The 17,789-nt window shown below is 44.9% G+C and overlaps 1 protein-coding gene across 3 annotated transcripts in view; it reads left to right on the top strand.

Annotated features, from left to right (window-relative positions):
• The window catches only part of SYTL3 (synaptotagmin like 3), a 174,487-nt gene that overhangs the window by 111,599 nt on the left and 45,099 nt on the right, over positions 1-17,789 (top strand). For 2 of the 3 annotated variants that reach the window (XM_029596641.1, XM_029596639.1), the window contains 3 exons: positions 541-704; positions 6,658-6,757; positions 13,840-14,010. In XM_029596641.1, the coding sequence (XP_029452501.1) occupies positions 541-704; positions 6,658-6,757; positions 13,840-14,010 (435 nt within the window). The remainder of the gene's footprint in view (positions 1-540; positions 705-6,657; positions 6,758-13,839; positions 14,011-17,789) is intronic. The other variant, XM_029596640.1, reaches the window with a different exon arrangement.

Raw genomic sequence — 17,789 nt, 5'->3', positions numbered from 1 at the left:
TGGAGATAATTTTCAATGGAGTTACGTGCGCAAATGTAGCATACTATTGTGGCAATTTTCAAAATCCCATTTATGTGATTAAGTGTACTTACACATGCAAAACATATTGATGATTCAATAGGATATATTGCAGCAATTTTCAAAAGCCCACTTACATGTGTAAAATGCATTTACAAGTGTGTAGATCCTTTTGAAAATTACCCTCACTGAGTTTAACAATCCATGCTCAACAATTGTAACTGAGAGAAAGCTAGGTGGTTATTTGTTTACAAGCTAATCAGAGATCAGAGGGATTTTTAGCAACATGACAAATTAATTTTTCATCTTATCATTAAACTACATTATTTAGAAATTTTTAAATTTTACTGAAATATGGCCAATGCTTATTTTAAAAACAGAAATAAAATGTGATAGAATGAAAAAAATAAGCATAAGGTTTCAGTAATTTCAGGTGGTTTTAGTAGTCTGTTATATGAGAAGGCATTTTAATTCATCTAGGAAATATTTATTCCTTTGTCTATCCCCTGCTTGTCTTCTCAGGGCAGCATAAGCAGCGTCAATAGTACATGCGCAGAAGCTGCCAATGTGACTGGAGAAATTCAACTTGCAATCGTGTACAACTTCAAAACCTCTGCCTTAGAAATCTGTATCACAGCTTGCAGGAACCTGGCCTATGGGGAGGAAAGGAAGAAAAAATGTAATCCGTAAGTTTACAAAAATGAAAAAAAAATATTATATACATCATAGCAGTGTGCAATAATTTATGCTTTGCAAAATATTTATATTTAGGGGGCAGCAAGGAATAACCTGTAAGTACTGAAAGGCTCAGTTCACTCAAATTTGGGACTTACAAAAGTTTACCGCTGAAAAACATTTGCAAAGAAGGCTGAGTGAAATTAATCAGATCCTGTGTTAAAATAATGAGACTCCAAGGTTTTGAGCATATCTCAGTAAAATCACGTAAAATCCAATTATGTAACATTTTAGATCATCTACCTCCATTCCCCTTTTAAGCTTAATATATTATCAACTTTATTACAATATGCATAACCCTTATTATACCATTCCCAATAGATTCAGTCTCTTGATGTCACCAGCATCTGGCAATGGGCAAAAGAAGCATTTGAACAGGCTCCAATTTTGATGTCAGCTCAAACTAAAAAAATCAAAATAAATTGCCCACACTTCAGCCTTTACACTGCCTCCACATTTGGTCAAAATCCATAGGAAATAGTAATGAAACAAATAATAATAAAGGGGAAATAGAAATACAGTATATACTTTTCATTTGAAAAAATATTTTGTAGTTAATAGGAAGTTACAGAGAATGGTGAACACGAGATAGGGAGGGCTCGCCTATGTACAAGTCTATAAAAAGAAAAAGAAACAAAAAATGCCTCAATCCCACTGCATGCTTTGCCTGAAGGCATCGGAGGGTGGATAATCGTCTGACCTGAATAGGGAGCAAACATTGCTCAACTTGCACTTGAACTGGGAGGCAAAATGGTCCACATCCGGAGTTCCCCACAGGCAGAAGATCTGTGCTGCCACTTTCGGGTCTAGTGACCTCTCTCGCGGATGAAATGAGCGGCTTAAACAGTCTGCCAGCAGGTTCAGCGTCCCGGGCAGGTACATTGCTTGCAGAAACATCCCTTGCAACAGAGCCCAGGACCAGATTTGCACAGACTCCTGGCAGAGGGGGAAGGACCCCGTGCCTCCTTACTTGTTGATGTACCACATCGCAACCTGATTGTCCATTCGGATAAGGACCTCTTTGTGGGACAAGCGGTTTTGGAATGCCCAAAGCGCGTAATGAATTGCCCGAAGCTCCAAGACGTTTACCTGGCATAGTGGTCCATGGACCCTGCGTGTGGAGGTTGTCCACATGGGCTCCCCAGCTCTGGGGAGAGGCATCTGTCGTTAGCAGTACTTGAGCCGGGGCAGCCTGGAAGGGGATCCCCCTGCTCCAGATTGGAGAGAGTCTCCCACCAGGATAGAGAGACCCTCAGAGTTTGCGCGATGGAGACACGGGCCTCGAGGTCCTGGGATGCCTGCGCCATTGAGACAGCAAAATCCATTATGCTCTGCGCATGCTGAGACGGGCTAATGGGGTAACATGAACAGTGGCTGCCATGTGGCCCAACAAGCAAAGCAGTAGGTGGGCACTTATGCACGGACTGTTGCACACCAAGGTTGCCAGCGAGGATAGGGCAAGAGCCCAGTCATGGGGCAAGAACGCTTTTGCCTGAGCCATGTCCAGCCTGGCTCCTATAAAGTCCAGCTAGGGAGATGGACAGAGGTGGGATTTTGGGTAGTTGATAATGAACCCCAGAGACTGCAGCGCCCGCATTGTCAGGGTCAAATCGACCAGTGCTCCTGCTTGGGAATCGTTCTTGACCAGCCAGTTGTCTGTGTAAGGAAAGACATGCACCGCACGGTGTCTGAGGTGCGCTGCCACCACTGCTAGGCATTTGGGGAAGATGCGAGGGGCTGAGGCCAAACCATATGGCAACACTCTGTACTGGTAGTGAGCCTTCCCCACCACAAAGCGAGGAAATGCCACGCTTCCGCTCCACAGGACGCCCCACCAGAACTGCCCTTGCAGGTAATCTACACACCCCATCTCTCAAAATTGCGCATCTTTCCCCCACCATAGATAGAGCCTTTTCTATCGCTGGCACCTACCTCTGGAACTCCCTCCCCACTTTTCTCCATCTAGAGCCATCCTTACACAACTTTAAAAAAGGAATTAAGACATGGCTCTTCAAGCAGGCCTACCCAGATACGAACCAAACATAGACAGTTACCTTGACCCACCCTTTCCCTGCCCCTTCCTCTCGTGCCTCTTGTACCCTCCGTAGCTCCTCCCCCCCATACCCCCCTTATAGCCCTCTCCAGAACCCTTTTTCAACCCATTATATTTGTATTATACTCCGTTATATTTTGCACTGTTGCTTTCAGCCACTGTAGGTATTGTTGCTTTCAGCCATTTCAGGCATAAGATGTATATAGTTCCTGTTGTACTCAGTTTATGTTCTTTCTCTCCTCTCACCTTTCCTCTCTTCTACCTTTTAGTTCTTTCTCCTTTCCCCCCTCTTTCCTTTCTTGCCTCCCCCCCCCCCCCCCCCCCCCCCGTTCATTGTAATTTTCCTTTCTTCAGTTCAATGTAAACTGGCGTTATGTGTTCTACGAATGCCGGTATATAAAAGTTCATAAATAAATAAATAAAGATAATTCTTGTCTCTGGAGAAGATGGCGATGTGGGGTAGTCATCCTTGAGGTTGAGGGAATAGAACCAGTCCCCCTTTTTGAGTAGGGGAATCAGAGTTCCCAGAGAAATCATTTTGAACTTCTCCCTTTGGAGGAATTTGTTCAAAGCCTGAGATCGAAAATGGTGCGGAAGCCTCCAGTTCTCTTGGTATCAGGAAATAGCTTGAATAGAATCCTTGACCCTGCAGGTGACAGGGAATGGGTTCCACTGCCCCTCCAGTAGGAGGGTGGAGAGCTCTGTGAGAAGTACGCCCTGTTGTGCAGACGAACCCCACGATGGACATGGGTGAGAGTCCTCGAGGATTTCTCTGAAATTTAGACGATACCCCTGACAAACAATAGTGAGGACCCATCGGTCCGAGGTGATGATCAACTAATGATGGGTGAAGCAGAGAAGTCTGTCCCCCACTAGGGGATCAGGTGTCAGAGGTACACCTTGCTGACTCATGCTCCCTCGCCTCCAGTCAAAATCCCATAGACTGGGTCTGTTGGGACGCCAGCTAGGGTCTGGGAGTTCTCTGTTGATGGGGGCGGCCCCTGGAAGCAGTACGGGGCATGCGAGTCCGGGTGTATTTTGTATACGATTTTAGTCTATTTTTTTAATTGCAGTTTTGTATATGAGTTTTATAAATTGTATTTACTATTGCATTTGGATGTGGTTTTAAGAATTGTATTTTTTTTATTTTTTATTTATGAGGTTTTAAACAAACAGACAGCAATAACCGCTTGTCATTGAATAGGTTCAAGTATACATTATACAATAACAAATATTAATTAATGGCTGATTTATATAACCACAAAAAGGAAATATATTTATATAGGTAACCTTTAAACCTTTATATCTCAGCCTAATATTAAGGAAATAACCCTGTTATAAAGCAAAAGAGAACCCAAGATACTTAACAATTGAGCAAATTCAAGCAAAGTTACAAAATGTTTAGGGGTAGATTTTCAAAAAGCGCGCCTTTGCGTACTTTTGTTGGCGCATCAGGCGCAAACAAAAGTACGCTGGATTTTAGTAGATACGCGCATAGCCGCGCGTATCCGCTAAAATCCTGGATCGGCGCGCACAAGGCTGCCGATTTCGTGTAGCCGGCACGCACCGAGCCGCGCAGCCTGCCGCGCAGCCTGCCTCCCCTCACCTTCCCCTCCCTTCCTCTATCTAACCCACCCCTCTGGCCCTATCTAGACCCCCCCTTACCTTTGTCGGGGGATTTACGCCTCCCGGAGGGAGAAGTAAATCCCCGCGCGCCAGCGGGCCTCTAGCGCGCCGAGACGGGACCTGGGGGTGGTTCCGGAGGGCGCGGCCACGCCCCCGGACCGCCCCGGCACGAAACCACGCCCCGGGCCCATCCCCGAAACGCCGCGTCCTGCCCCGAAAACGCTGCGCTGATCGGCCCCGCCCCCGACACGCCCCCCTCGAAAAACCCCGGGACTTACGCGAGTCCCGGGGCTCTGCGCGCGCTGGTAGGCCTATGTAAAATAGGCGCACCGGCGCGCAAGGCCCTGCTCGCGTAAATCCGGGCGGATTTACGCGAACAGGGCTCTTAAAATCTGCCCCTATGAATGGAAGTGGCGCTACTTCATACACCACCCAGACTAAGGTACAGTGAAAGGTAATCTGGAATCAATAAATTTACGTAACTCAATTGGTTCTAGAAACACAAACCTCTCATTCTGATATTTTACTACACATTTACTCGGATAGTAGATTATAAACTGAGCCCCTAAAGTTTTAACTTCCTGCCTCATTTGGAGAAAACTTCTCCTTCGTACCTGTGTAGCTCTTGTTATATCTGGTCCAAGTTTTTTGACCTAAATACAACTTATCTCTGTTCTTAAGGGACAACTTAAGTATTTTGTCCCTATCTATTCCATACACAAATTTTTCACACAATATTCCATGATGTACAACTTGCTCAGACATAGTTTGTTCAAGAAAAGCAGTAATATTACTTATTTCATTCTGTTGTGACTCATTTTTTTTGATTACCCTCATTCTTTTTTTTCCCTATTGACACAAAAAAGATTTTTGCTATAGTTGGTATCTCTTCTAAAGTTAACATTAAGTTCTCCATCAAGTATTTCTTATATTGTTCATGAGGATATGAGCTTCACACTAGGAAAATTGAGAATTCTTAAGTTGTTATACCTCATTTGATTTTCCATGACTTCAATTTTCCTGCAGTTCGCAAGCTCTTCTTGAATCAATCCCGCCTGAATCTTCTCAACTTGGCTAACCCGATTTTCAAAATTTGAGAGTTTCTCATCATGTTGAGATATTAACAGTTCTACCTTTAGTACACGATTCTGTGTATCTACAACCGTTGCATTTAAGTTCAAAATAATTGATTTTAAGTCCATTAGAGTAGACCAGATACTTTCCAATGTTATGGGCTGTGTCTATGAATCGCTCGAGTTATCAAATAAACTCACTGTTCCTTTCGGACAGGGTTCCTTCCTCATCTCTGAGACCTCTGTCCGGCCATTTTGCTCTCGTGGTGTCGATGTTAGTGGGAGCCCGGTATTCTCATCGGTGTTCCCTCTATCTTTAGGTCTCGCACTTTCTTTCTCCAGATTTCCCCCGATGGGGTCAGCTGCATCTGACTGCTCCAGTCGGTCGGCCCCGCCCAAGAGTGGACAATGTGCAGGACGCGATGGCAAAGGCATCACGGGTTTTCCAGGACTCAGTGAGATGTTTATATCCTGCGGCATCAGTGCTTGCTCCGCACCCACGCTGACACCTGGAATCACTCCCGGAGTTTTAGTGCCACTTGGTGAAAAGAAGTTCCCGATAGTAAGCTGAGAGGGGGCGGGAGCCGTTGGGATCGGGGGCTCCCCTCTGACTCTCCACTTCCTTTTAGTGTGGGGCATTTTTTCCGAAGAAATTCAGTCAGTTTCGGGAGCACACCTTTTTCACGACCTTCTAGGCAGATGCCATCTTGGACTCCTGGAGTGAAGAGAATTGTATTTTTATGTGTGGTCTTATTGTTGTCTGCCTTGAGTGAAATTATGGTTTTGGAAAGGCGGAATATGAATGAATAAATTAAATTACATTTCTAAAGCAGGAGCTACATGCAAAACATTCACACAGTCACAATGTCCCTTCCCTAAAGAGCTTATGGTCTTAAGTGTGAGCACAGGAAAGTTAAAAGACTCGTTCAAAGTCGCACAATGGATGGTAGGAAGGGGAATTTGTTACGGATCTCCACATCTCTCCCTAAGTGTTTTAAGTGCTTTAACCCCTACCAGCTCTGAAATCTCAGGACTGTGTAACAGTGATCTTAGCCATGTTTTGATCTGTATAATGAAGTAGAAAACGAGAGCTGGAAGTTCATCCTTTTTCTTTGTTCCTCATGCTGTGATCTGTGTTCTTCTCATTACTAGATATGTAAAGAGCTACTTGCTTCCTGACAAATCTCAGAGTAAGCTGAAGACAGCTGTGAAAAAGAATACAGTGGACCCATCATTTCACGAAACCTTGAAGGTGCAGAACAAATGCGTTTAGTTTACTTGCCAACTGATTTAGCAATAAATATGTTCATACTATTGGTACTTTAACGTTGGATTCACAGTCCTTAAATAAGTTCTTACGTGTATAACTAATCTTTAAAGAGTGAATCTTGTACTGGCATGTGAGAGACCTAGATTCACTTCCCGGGCTCGGCGTCTGCTCTTCGGACCGGCGGGGGCTGGCGATGCTGCAGAACAGAGAACGGAAGGGAATCCTAAGCCATCGCCCAGCAGAGATGCTACTGATTTCCTCTTCATGGCATTTGAGCCAGGGGTGCAAGTGATACTGCACTGATCCCGTCCCTGACTTCATCCTCTGGGAAGACTGAATGGGGCAATTGACCTTTGCCTGTCATCATTTAGTACATGGGAATAAAGGGGTCCATTTTCAGCCGCTGTGCACCTTGAGCCCCATAAACCTATCCGGCTAACTAGCAGGGTAATCTCAGCATCGCAGTCACGCCGCCGAATAATCCCCGGCTATCTTAAAGTTAAGCGGTTATGTCTAGCTGGCTAACTTTAGCACAGCCCCACGGCCTGACCAGAGTTAGTCGCATAACTTATACGGCTAACTCTGCTCCACCCGGAAACGCCTCCCCGCCCGCCTCCAGGAATGGCCCCGGTTTTAATATTGCTGGGTAGCCATTTAGACGGATAACTTTTCAGCTATCCCTCTAAATGGCCTTTGAATATCAACCTCAAAAATTAACAAGTAAAAACAAAAAATATATAAGATGAAACATTATATAGATTCTATTGTAACCCAAGGAAGGGAGTATTATTCGGAAAGTTGGTCATGAAATGTATTACATTAGTCCACCAAAAATGGTATTCCCTCATATACTTTTATTTGTTAACCTTTAATTTCTTATATCCAAGTAGACTGACATAGCAGCTACAAATAAATAGTGCCTGTCATTCAAACTGGATCACTTAGGATTACTATTATCAGATTTATTTGCGGCTGGTTAATGGTTGCACATGGAAGGAATGTTCATAGCTGCTAAGTCATCCAATTTCCGGAGGGACATATTGAGCCAGTGCTGGTTTTCACAAACCCTATCCTGATGCATTCTGGTACCTGCACCACTGATTTCAAATAGTACAAGAAAAGACTACAAATATCAGAATACATTGAGATGCAAGTTAAAAAAATAAATAAATAATAAGAACTGGTCTGAACGCCGTGCAGGAACTGGCAACTCTGCCTTTAGTTTTCACTTGGAACTCCAGATCCTAAATAGCCAAATAAGCCCTGGCCTGTCAACTTCAGTTTCCAAGTTTTTGCACAGATTTCTTTGTAACAGGCTTTGAGAAACCAGGACTGGCTCAGCTGTGCCTTGGAGCCTGAAGTCAGGTGCTTACTATAGAGCTGTTGCTTCCCCTGGTAGTGATTCTGTGTTATAAAATTAAGCAAACATTCCTTTTTTATATCTCACCCCATTATGTTCCTTCCTATGCAAGTTATTATTCGTCATTTGCATAGCACGTATCGGATGCACACAGCACTGTACAGAGACACATGATGGATGCTCCCTACTCCTTGGAGCTTACAATCTATTCAAGACAGAGACACACACAGCAAAAACAAATAAGAGGTTTTTGCATTAAGTGAAGAAGGCTGAGGAGGCTTAAAGTAGGAAGGAACTAAAAGTAGCTGGCTAGCAGGTGGGCTTAGACAGGAAAACGGTTTAAGTGGTAAAGAACCAATAGTTTATCCAATTGAGGGATCAGCGGAGAATTAAAGCTCAGCCCCTCAAGATGGAAGGAGGAAAGGCAGTAAGAAAATAAAATATCCCCTTGTACAGGTCCTTGGTGAGGCCTCACCTGGAGTACTGTGTTCAGTTCTGGAGACCGTATCTCCAAAGAGACAGAGACAAGATGGAAGTGGTACAGAGAAGGGCGACCAGAAAGGTGGAGGGTCTTCATCAAATGACTTATGAGGAGAGAGTGAAGAATCTGAATATGTACACCCTGGAGGAGAGGAGAAGCAGAGGTGATATGATACAGACTTTCAGATACTTGAAAGGTTTTAATGATCCAAAGACAACGACAAATCTTTTCCGTTGCAAAAAAATCAGCAGAACCAGGGGTCACGATTTAAAACTCCAGAGAGGAAGACTCAGAACCAATGTCAGGAAGTATTTCTTCACGGAGAGGGGGGTGGATGCCTGGAATGCCCTTCCGGAGGAAGTGGTGAAGACCAAAACTGTGAAGGATTTCAAAGGGGCATGGGATAAATACTGTGGATCAATAAAGTCTAGAGGATGTGAATGAAGAGAAGAGGTATGGGGGTGGCTTGCGGGAATGATGGCTACTACCTGGAGATGAATTATCTTTATTCAATAAACATACACATGGTTAATGCGACTCCAACATTGCTCTATGCTTCAACGGCAAGAGGAAATGTGGAAAAAAGGACTTGCATCCACATAAAAGCAGGGGAGTAGCTTGCTTGTTACGGCGGTTACTACCCCAAACCAAAAATGCCAGATACTTCACTTTCAATGCATATCCAGCATAGCTCTCTGCTTCAACGGCAGGGGAGAAAGACTGATACTTCACGCATATCCAGCATAGCTCTCTGCTTAAATGGCAGGGGGGATGAAGAAAAGATGTTTTATATTCAGACATCTACCAACAAGGACTGAATTACATAGTCTGGGTAGAACAAAAAGCATGGGTGTAGCTTGCTTGATACGGCGGTTACTACCCCAAATCAAGCCTGATACTTCACTTAGAATACATTTCAAGCACAGCCCACTGCTTCAATGGCAGGGGGAATGAAAGGAAGATTTATAGTCAAACAACCAACAAAGACTGAATTCACAGGCTGGATAAACAAGCGTGGGATTAGCTAGCTTATTACAGCAGGTACTACCCCAAACCAATTAGCTAGACAGATACTTCACTTAGATGCAGCTCTAGCACTGCTATCTACGATGGTGGGGGTGGAAGGGAAATAGAACCAAAAAAGTTATTTAAAGGGACAAGAGTAACAGAAAAGTATGAAAAAAAAAAGTGTGAAAGCTTGCTGGGCAGACTGGATGGACCATTTGGTCTTCTTCTGCCGTCATTTCTATGTTTCTATGTGTTTCTATTTGAATTTCAAAGTACTATAAACAACAGCTTTCTCCTACCAGCTCAACCAATCCACTGCCCTAAGAGACTGCCCACAACTTACATGACAAACTGCAAAAGGAAAGATTGTTAACAAGTTATTAACAGAATAGAGTAATTTAGAAGAAACAAGGCTCACACATCTGCTCGGTTTCACAGGTTTTCCCCTAACCAGGAAGTTCACAATCCACAATGCACACTTTACATGACAAAGCTGTGAAACGTAAAGGAGGTTAACAAACAGAACAGAACCCAGTAATTCTGGCCAGGTGACTCCATAGAGATTTCCAGCTCTGAGTTTTTTATGTATCCAGTGCTAAGCACTTGAGTCTGAACAGTGGGGAAAGTCTACACTCAGTCGTTCTACCTCTTGCCCTGTTGAAAACCCCTGTACAGTGATTGCAGTGGAGCAAAGGGCAGGAACAGCTGTACAGAGCTATAGATCCTTACACAGAAACTACCTCTTAGCTGAACTTGTCACCTCGGTCACACACACACACACAGAACCCAGACCATAAATTAGAAATAAAAAGCAAACCCCAAGAAGCCAGACATGGCAGTGCAACACTGGACAAATAAATACCAGTCCCTGAACACTGCTGTCCCCCTGCACCTACCCTGGGAGCAGTGATTCCATGCAAACACAGCTATTGCACGTGCCTCTCGGCTGTACTGCTCTTCTGGGGCTGCGCGGGCCATCTGGAGAAGGGTCACAGAAGAGGCACAAACTTTTCCAGTCCAATTCAGCCTGCAGAAAAAGCAGGTGCAAGTGAGCAGCAGATTTAAAACAAAAGTACCCATGTGCGTTCCTCTTCAGAATTAGCGCCAAACACTCAAATGTAAATTTGGAAAATTTAAGAACATAAGACATTGCCATACTGAGTTAGACCAAGGGTGCATCAAGCCCAGCATCCTGTTTCCAACAGTGGCCAATCCAGGCCACAAGAACCTGGCAATTACCCAAACACTAAGAAGATCCCATGCTACTGATGCAATTAATAGCAGTGGCTATTCCCTAAGTAAACTTGATTAATAGCCATTAATGGACTTCTCCTCCAAGAACTTATCCAAACCTTTTTTGAACCCAGCTACACTAACTGCACTAACCACATCCTCCATATAAAGTGCAAGCCGCCACTGCTTCTGTCTACTTTAAAATTGATTTAACTGCATTTGAATTCAGAGGTCATTTAAACCAGGAAAAATGTTTATTTTTCTTTGTAATGGTGATAATGTATTTACTGATATCCTATGGCAGCTCCAGCTGACCCTAAGAATAAATGTCTCCTGATATATAAACACCTTAGTCCTTGTCTTGGTGTTTGTGTCTGCAGATGTCCTTTCCTTAGCGTACTCTACCTGCTAACTTTAAACAGCACCTGCAATGCAAATATGTCTGTGCTTTATAATTTATTTAGAAATAGAAACAATGAACTCATGTATCCACAGCACTCTTGGATTGCCTGATTGCCACAGCTACTACCTCATAATAACTAACTCCAAAACATTTTGGCAAAAGCTTTGACTCTGTCCTTCTTCTTGCAAGGATCATTTATTCATTGAAAAGATTTTTTTTTCTGCAGTTGGATCCCTACAAATCCTTATTGAACTTTCTTATCCTTAAGTGCAATGCCAACAATGCATATTATGCAGAATAAGAGGGCTTGGAATGTTTATCCAAACCACTAATCTACTTGAGTGAAAAGAATGCAGTGCTGATTGTGTGAAAGCAAAGAAAAATCTGGGCTGAAACAATGACCGGCAGCCCTGCATGAAGCATGCTATAATATGAATAGAGTAGGCACTGCTCTCCCCTCAGTGCTAAAAACCTGCCTTTCCCTTTCCATACCCAGCCTCACACCTTACTAGTGCTGCCAGCTGGCCTTCCTATGGTAAGGAACGGGCTCTTCCAAATATCCCGTTGTACTTACAGCGGTGCACAAACAGGAGCAGACCATTGTTTCACACTGTGAACGCCTTTGCTGACCATCAGTCACTGTACGATGTGCTCCACTCAACCCCCTTTTTTTTTCCCCCACCTCCAGAATTATGTTCTTTATGGGAATATTATTTATAACCCTGTACACTCGCTCATTACCGATTTACAGCTACCTTAAAAGAACCATTGGCTTTTCTTTGAACTTTCTTTACATCGGTTTTCTATTTGCTGCCCTCATAAAGAGGAATTCAGTTTGTGTCCATGACTGATCCCACTGTTTTTAGTGACGGGAAACAGAGCTGCTCTTCCTGAGGTGTGAAACCAGGACTGGTTTAGCGAGTTCCTTATGACAGCGGTTCTTAATCAGGCCACCATAACACAACGTGCCACCGAGAGCTGGCACTGGGCGGCGGTGACACCAAACTTCTGACGTGCAGAAGGCGTGGGCTTGCTTTCTATTAACAGCCGTGTGTGCCCGCTTGCTGAGGAGAGCAGAGAGCCGGGAGCCCCGGGCACTTGAAAATTCCCATCGCTGCAACTTCATTGCTGCTTTCTCCCCACCCTTAGCGATCACTACTGCCACCGGCTATCTCCACCACCCCACCTCTCCAGCAGTTACCACTGCCACATTGTGTACCCAGCTCTACCTGCATCAGGATCACTGCCCCCCGCCCTGCCCAGCCGGGAAATGCTGCATCCTACGCCCCCTGCACAGTATCCGTGAACACCTCTGCCACCGGCCTGGCATGGAAATTGCACGTCCCCTTCTCCATTGCTGCAGTCGCCACCACTGCTGAGTGTGAGCTGGCGGAGGAGGGGGGGGAGGGGGGTGTCGAGCGTGAGAAAGAGGGAAAGAGCCTGGTTTGGAGGTGGTGTTGCTATGGGAGGGGGAGAGTCAGGGGTAGAAAATGGTCCTTCTACCCCAAAAAGAGACTTGCAGGATTGATATGAGACGGGGACTTGGAAGATGGTAACTCCGGGTTTGGGTGGAGTAGAAGGATTTGAGGATGGGGGCGATGGGAGCCGAGAGCCTGAGTGGGGACTTGGATTAGGGAGATTAGTGGGCACTGGTATGGGTGTGCGAGACGGATGGAGAGAAGGTGTGAAAGAGGAGGGGAAAGGGGGAGTGGAAAACCGAATAGGGGGTAAGAGACAGAAGAAAAGGCTGGAGGCCAGAGAAGGATTGAGTAAGCAGGAAGGTGAGGAGACGAGAGCGAGAGAAAGGGAAATGAGAGCCGGGAAGGAGGAAATAGTGAGAGACAGAGAGGACTGAGAGTGTACGATAGAAAGCCGAGAGGGAGGTGAGAGGTGAAAGGAGAGAATTGGAGGACTGGAGGGCGAGGGGGGAGGGAGAAGTAACCTAGCTATGAAGCAGAGAAAAGAGAAGTAGAGAAAAAAGTTGAAAGGAAATGATCAGTATCAGAGATGCATGTAATGCCCTGACCTAGTGTTAGAGCAGGAAGCAATGGCTCTCACCCTGGACCATTCTTTCAACGTCCTTTGTACTGCCATCATAAAACCCCAAACCCATGTATGTACAGTGCACCAGTTTCAGGATTTTCTGACGCTCCCAAACACTTTCGCTCTCTTCAGCTGCCTCCCCTGCCTGACCTGCTGACACTAAGGTTATTCTCCCGTTATTGTAGTACAAGATTCACACTAAGGTTATTCTCCCGTTATTGTAGTACAAGAGTCACACTAAGGTTATTCTCCCGTTATTGTAGTACAAGATTCACACTAAGGTTATTCTCCCGTTATTGTAGTACAAGAGTCACACTAAGGTTATTCTCCCGTTATTGTAGTACAAGATTCACACTAAGGTTATTCTCCCGTTATTGTAGTACAAGAGTCACACTAAGGTTATTCTCCCGTTATTGTAGTACAAGATTCACACTAAGGTTATTCTCCCGTTATTGTAGTACAAGAGTCACACTACGGTTATTCTCCCGTTATTGTAGTACAAGATTCACACTAAGGTTATTCTCCCGTTATTGTAGTACAAGATTCACTGCTCCCAGCTGCAGACGCGGATGCTCAGGATATCCGTGTGGCACGCGGGGACTCTGAAGCGCAAGGTGTTTCTCGGAGAGGTGCTTATCCCCTTCGACTCTTGGGATTTCGAAGACATCTCTATGCGGTCGTTCAGCTGGTACCGGCTGACAGCAAAGGTGACTATTAACCTTCGGCGACAGAGCTGGCTTGGTTCTGAATGTTAAATGACCATGAATTAGAAGAAAATCGTATCCAATTAGCACTAAAAAAAAAAGCGTAAGTGGCCACCAGCCACGCTGAAGCTGCATCGGCTCGTTAACTCATTCTCTCTCCATTTTTTTTCAGCCTGGTCCCTTTACCCTTGGGAGCAGTCTTGTTAGCAGGAGACACAATCTGTAGCAGTACACGCCGGTCCAATTTGTCTATAGTGATTATGGTGCCAACAGTGACATCACATACAGGGCCAGATGTGCTACACGGTTTTCTCATTTTATTTCCATGGAAAAAATGCTTAAGTAGATCTGCCCAGTAATGTGTGAACCAGTTCAGATACCCATTGCGTGTGTGTGTGTGTGTTTGTGTGTGTGTGTGTGAGTGTGTGTGTGAGGGGGTGGGGGTGGGGGAGTAATTTGTGACTTTTTTTTCAGATATGATAGCCTCCAAGGACACAGATTAACTTCAGAACAATTTTAAAAAAATGTAAAAAATGATAACTTAAGGATAAAATATCTATTTGATAGAACTGGGTTGCCGAGTCCAGCTTGTGTAAACTGTTTGAATCGGGGAACGCCCTTACTTATTGTACCTGTATGAATCATTCATGATCTCCCTCTGTTGACTTATTGCAGTAGCTCTGCATAATTACACTCACAGAGCTGTCTAACCAAAGAAGGGTAACATTTGAAGAATGGAAGAGCAATTGTACAAAAAGAGCAGGCTAGAAATGTCACTAGTAGCCCATTGCTAAATTTGGAACTCATTTTATAATTATCATATAGTTGTGTTGCCACGTTTGTTACAAAAGGTTTTTCTCTGAGTAAAGTATTAGCAATGCCACTCTGCACAAAATATCTTGAGAGCTAAGGCCTCTGGTTTTCAAATTCCAGAGAATGCAGGTGTTCAGCCTGCCACAGTCAGTCCCATGCTACAAAAAAAAAAAAAAGACGATTCGGCTGGCTTGGGAGATGCTCGTCTTTGCTCCATGGGGATCAGCGTTCTGTGCACAACAGTTTGCACCTTTGCAAACTTCACAATGGAAAAGTCGTAGCAGACTTAGGCTTTTGATGCAAGCAGGTCTCTTTTAGAACGAATGGGGGGACGAGGCGACAATGTTACACAAAGCGCTTGCTACAGTAAGATGTAATCGCCGTAACACGTGCTGTGCTAGAAACAGAGACTATGAGTGCAGAGAGAGGCGGCAATCCCATCCTGAGGGCTGAGGTTCTAGCTGCTGGTACTAGGCTGAAACTGTCCTGTTTAATATACATTTTTCTTTTCAGTGGTCTGGGAAGGGCCACTTGCTTTCTTTTGTTTCCTCTTGCTTTTGACAAACTTCCAAGCTGCCAGATTTCTGTAAGCAAATGAAACAAATAAAACAGAATAAATAAATAGAAGATTTATATGAGCCATTGGACCATATGTTTATGTAAGTTTACTGTTTCTAACAATCTGCCAGGCATACTTTATTAAAAAGAAGCTGTTCGTTTGGGAGAACTTGCTACTCCCAATCAGCAGAAGCTACAGGCCCGAACTAGTACCCAGTACAGTTCACAGGGAAACAGTGACAGACAGCAATGATAGCTTTCTAATGACCTCCACTGGCCTTAGCATTGCCTCAGTGGACGTCCCAGGAAATATTAACGATCAGTGAATGGCTCTATATTTCTCACTGCAAACCTTTTATACCACAGGCAGGTAAAGGATGGATAAATTCTCCTCACAGCTTCAAGTTGTTGACAGTGTTCACACATCCAGCTTGAGAGCTGGATAGAGGCAATTTCCCATTTGTCCTTCTCCTCTGCAGGCTAGAAAAACCCAACCTGTGTCTTCTCTATAAAACAATTCTGCATTTTATTACCTCACTATTTAGGTTTATGCTAGTATTTTTTTAGTGCCCTAAAGTAGTGCATTGTAACATGTACAGAACCTACAATGAATTTGTGCCCCAAAGAATTGACTTAGTGAGTGCCTAAGGCACATGGAGATGAAGCAACTTGTTCAACGTCATAAGCGTCAATTGCAGAAACAGGCCTGGAACTCAGGATCACTTGGGTACCAGCCCATCAGAGCATCCCCTATATGTGCCGTGATGCTACCTAACAAAAGAGACTCTAGTCACTTTCTTTCTTCTGCAGTAAGTCAACATAACATGGGTAGCCAGGATGTCCCCCTCCTCCCGCCATCCTCCTAACAGTGACACCCAAACAAAGACAGGCCCCGGCTTTATTAACAATATAACAAGCCAACAAACATCTTATTAAGGCCCCGGCTTTATTAACAATATAACAAGCCAACAAACATCTTATTTAGGTACCCGAGCTTGCAAGCAAACAATAGCCCCGGTGGTCATCCACCTCCCACCCCCCACAGAAGATGCAACCACCACCAGGCCCATGAGGCCTGTAGGCTCAATGAGAGCACCAGCTGTCCCCAAAGCAGTCCCCGCCACAGCCCAGCAAGGAAACGCCCACCCCGAGCATCTGAAACCAGTAGGAGCAAAGAAGCCAAACTTCATCTCTGACCAACCAACTATCCCTGCTGCTTTGTCTCTACAACCTAATTAGTAACCCAAGCTCAGGTAACCCACCACAGGCATGGGAAAACCAAAGGCTTTTCACATGACGACCCCCCCCCCCCCAACAAGATGCGGCCTATGATCCCTGAAATAAAATTTCCTCCAAGGTCTCCTGTAATGTATTCAAAAACAAATCAAGGCCAACATCAGACAGGTGAACACCATCTGAACGATACAGGCCCTTACATGTGTCCCAAGCCCACCTGTGCATAATATGCCTCCCCTCTTGCGCACACAACCATGCACCAATTTGCCAGTTAGCCTTAGCTTGACAACGCCCCCACAAAACTGATCCATCACAGCAGGCCTTGGAATAATATCAGACCAACAAACAACAGCAAATGGAAGTCAGTCCAAAATCACAGCAAAATCCATACTTACTGTATCCACTAACCATCGGTAAGACCATTGGCCCAAATCATTTCCGCCAAGGTGGATCAGCAATACATCTGGCCAGGCCGTAGAATGTAACAACCTTCGCAGGTAAGGCAGCAACTCATTACAATGCATTCCTCTACGGCCCAGCCATTGTAAGACTACACCCCTACAGCCAGTCCAAGATGAGGGGTGTACGGACGCCGACAGGTGTACTTAATGGGTCAAGCCACATAAGAATGCCCAGCGATCCACACTGTGCAGTTGCCAGAAGAAGAAGCTGAGAAAACAAAAGAAACAATACAGTGAAAGTATCTACGAAGCAACCTGCCTTACATATACCTCAAAAACATCTGACTTCCACCTACCAATCCACTGTTTTACTTCACCCGAAAGCCCCAAAGAAGCCGCCGAAGTGGTAGTACCAATTCAGAAAGAATGCCTGCCAAAACACGCTGCTTCCAAACCCATGACCTCCAACACTCTCCTCAAAATAGCCTCAAACTGATAATGCGTTAGAGGTTTCTGTTGTGACCTCGACAGAAATGTGGACCCTTGGCCTGTGTTGGGGTTGACACTACCTGGGAGGAAGACCTGCCACAAGTTCCCAACGACAAGAGGCGAGGCTGACGGAAAACAGGGGCCAGCTGGAGCTTCACCAATACCAATCCCTTTCCCCGCAGGTTGAGCCTTTAGGTGCCAAGACCGGCTGGACGTAGGTGGGCCCCTGTACAGAAGTTCTGACGAAGTACTGGAGGCAGGTTCCATGGTGGCATGGCCAGGTGG

This window comes from Rhinatrema bivittatum, chromosome 3, assembly GCF_901001135.1.
Source record: "Rhinatrema bivittatum chromosome 3, aRhiBiv1.1, whole genome shotgun sequence".
Taxonomy (NCBI): domain Eukaryota; kingdom Metazoa; phylum Chordata; class Amphibia; order Gymnophiona; family Rhinatrematidae; genus Rhinatrema; species Rhinatrema bivittatum.
This window is presented reverse-complemented; position numbering and strand designations above follow the sequence as displayed.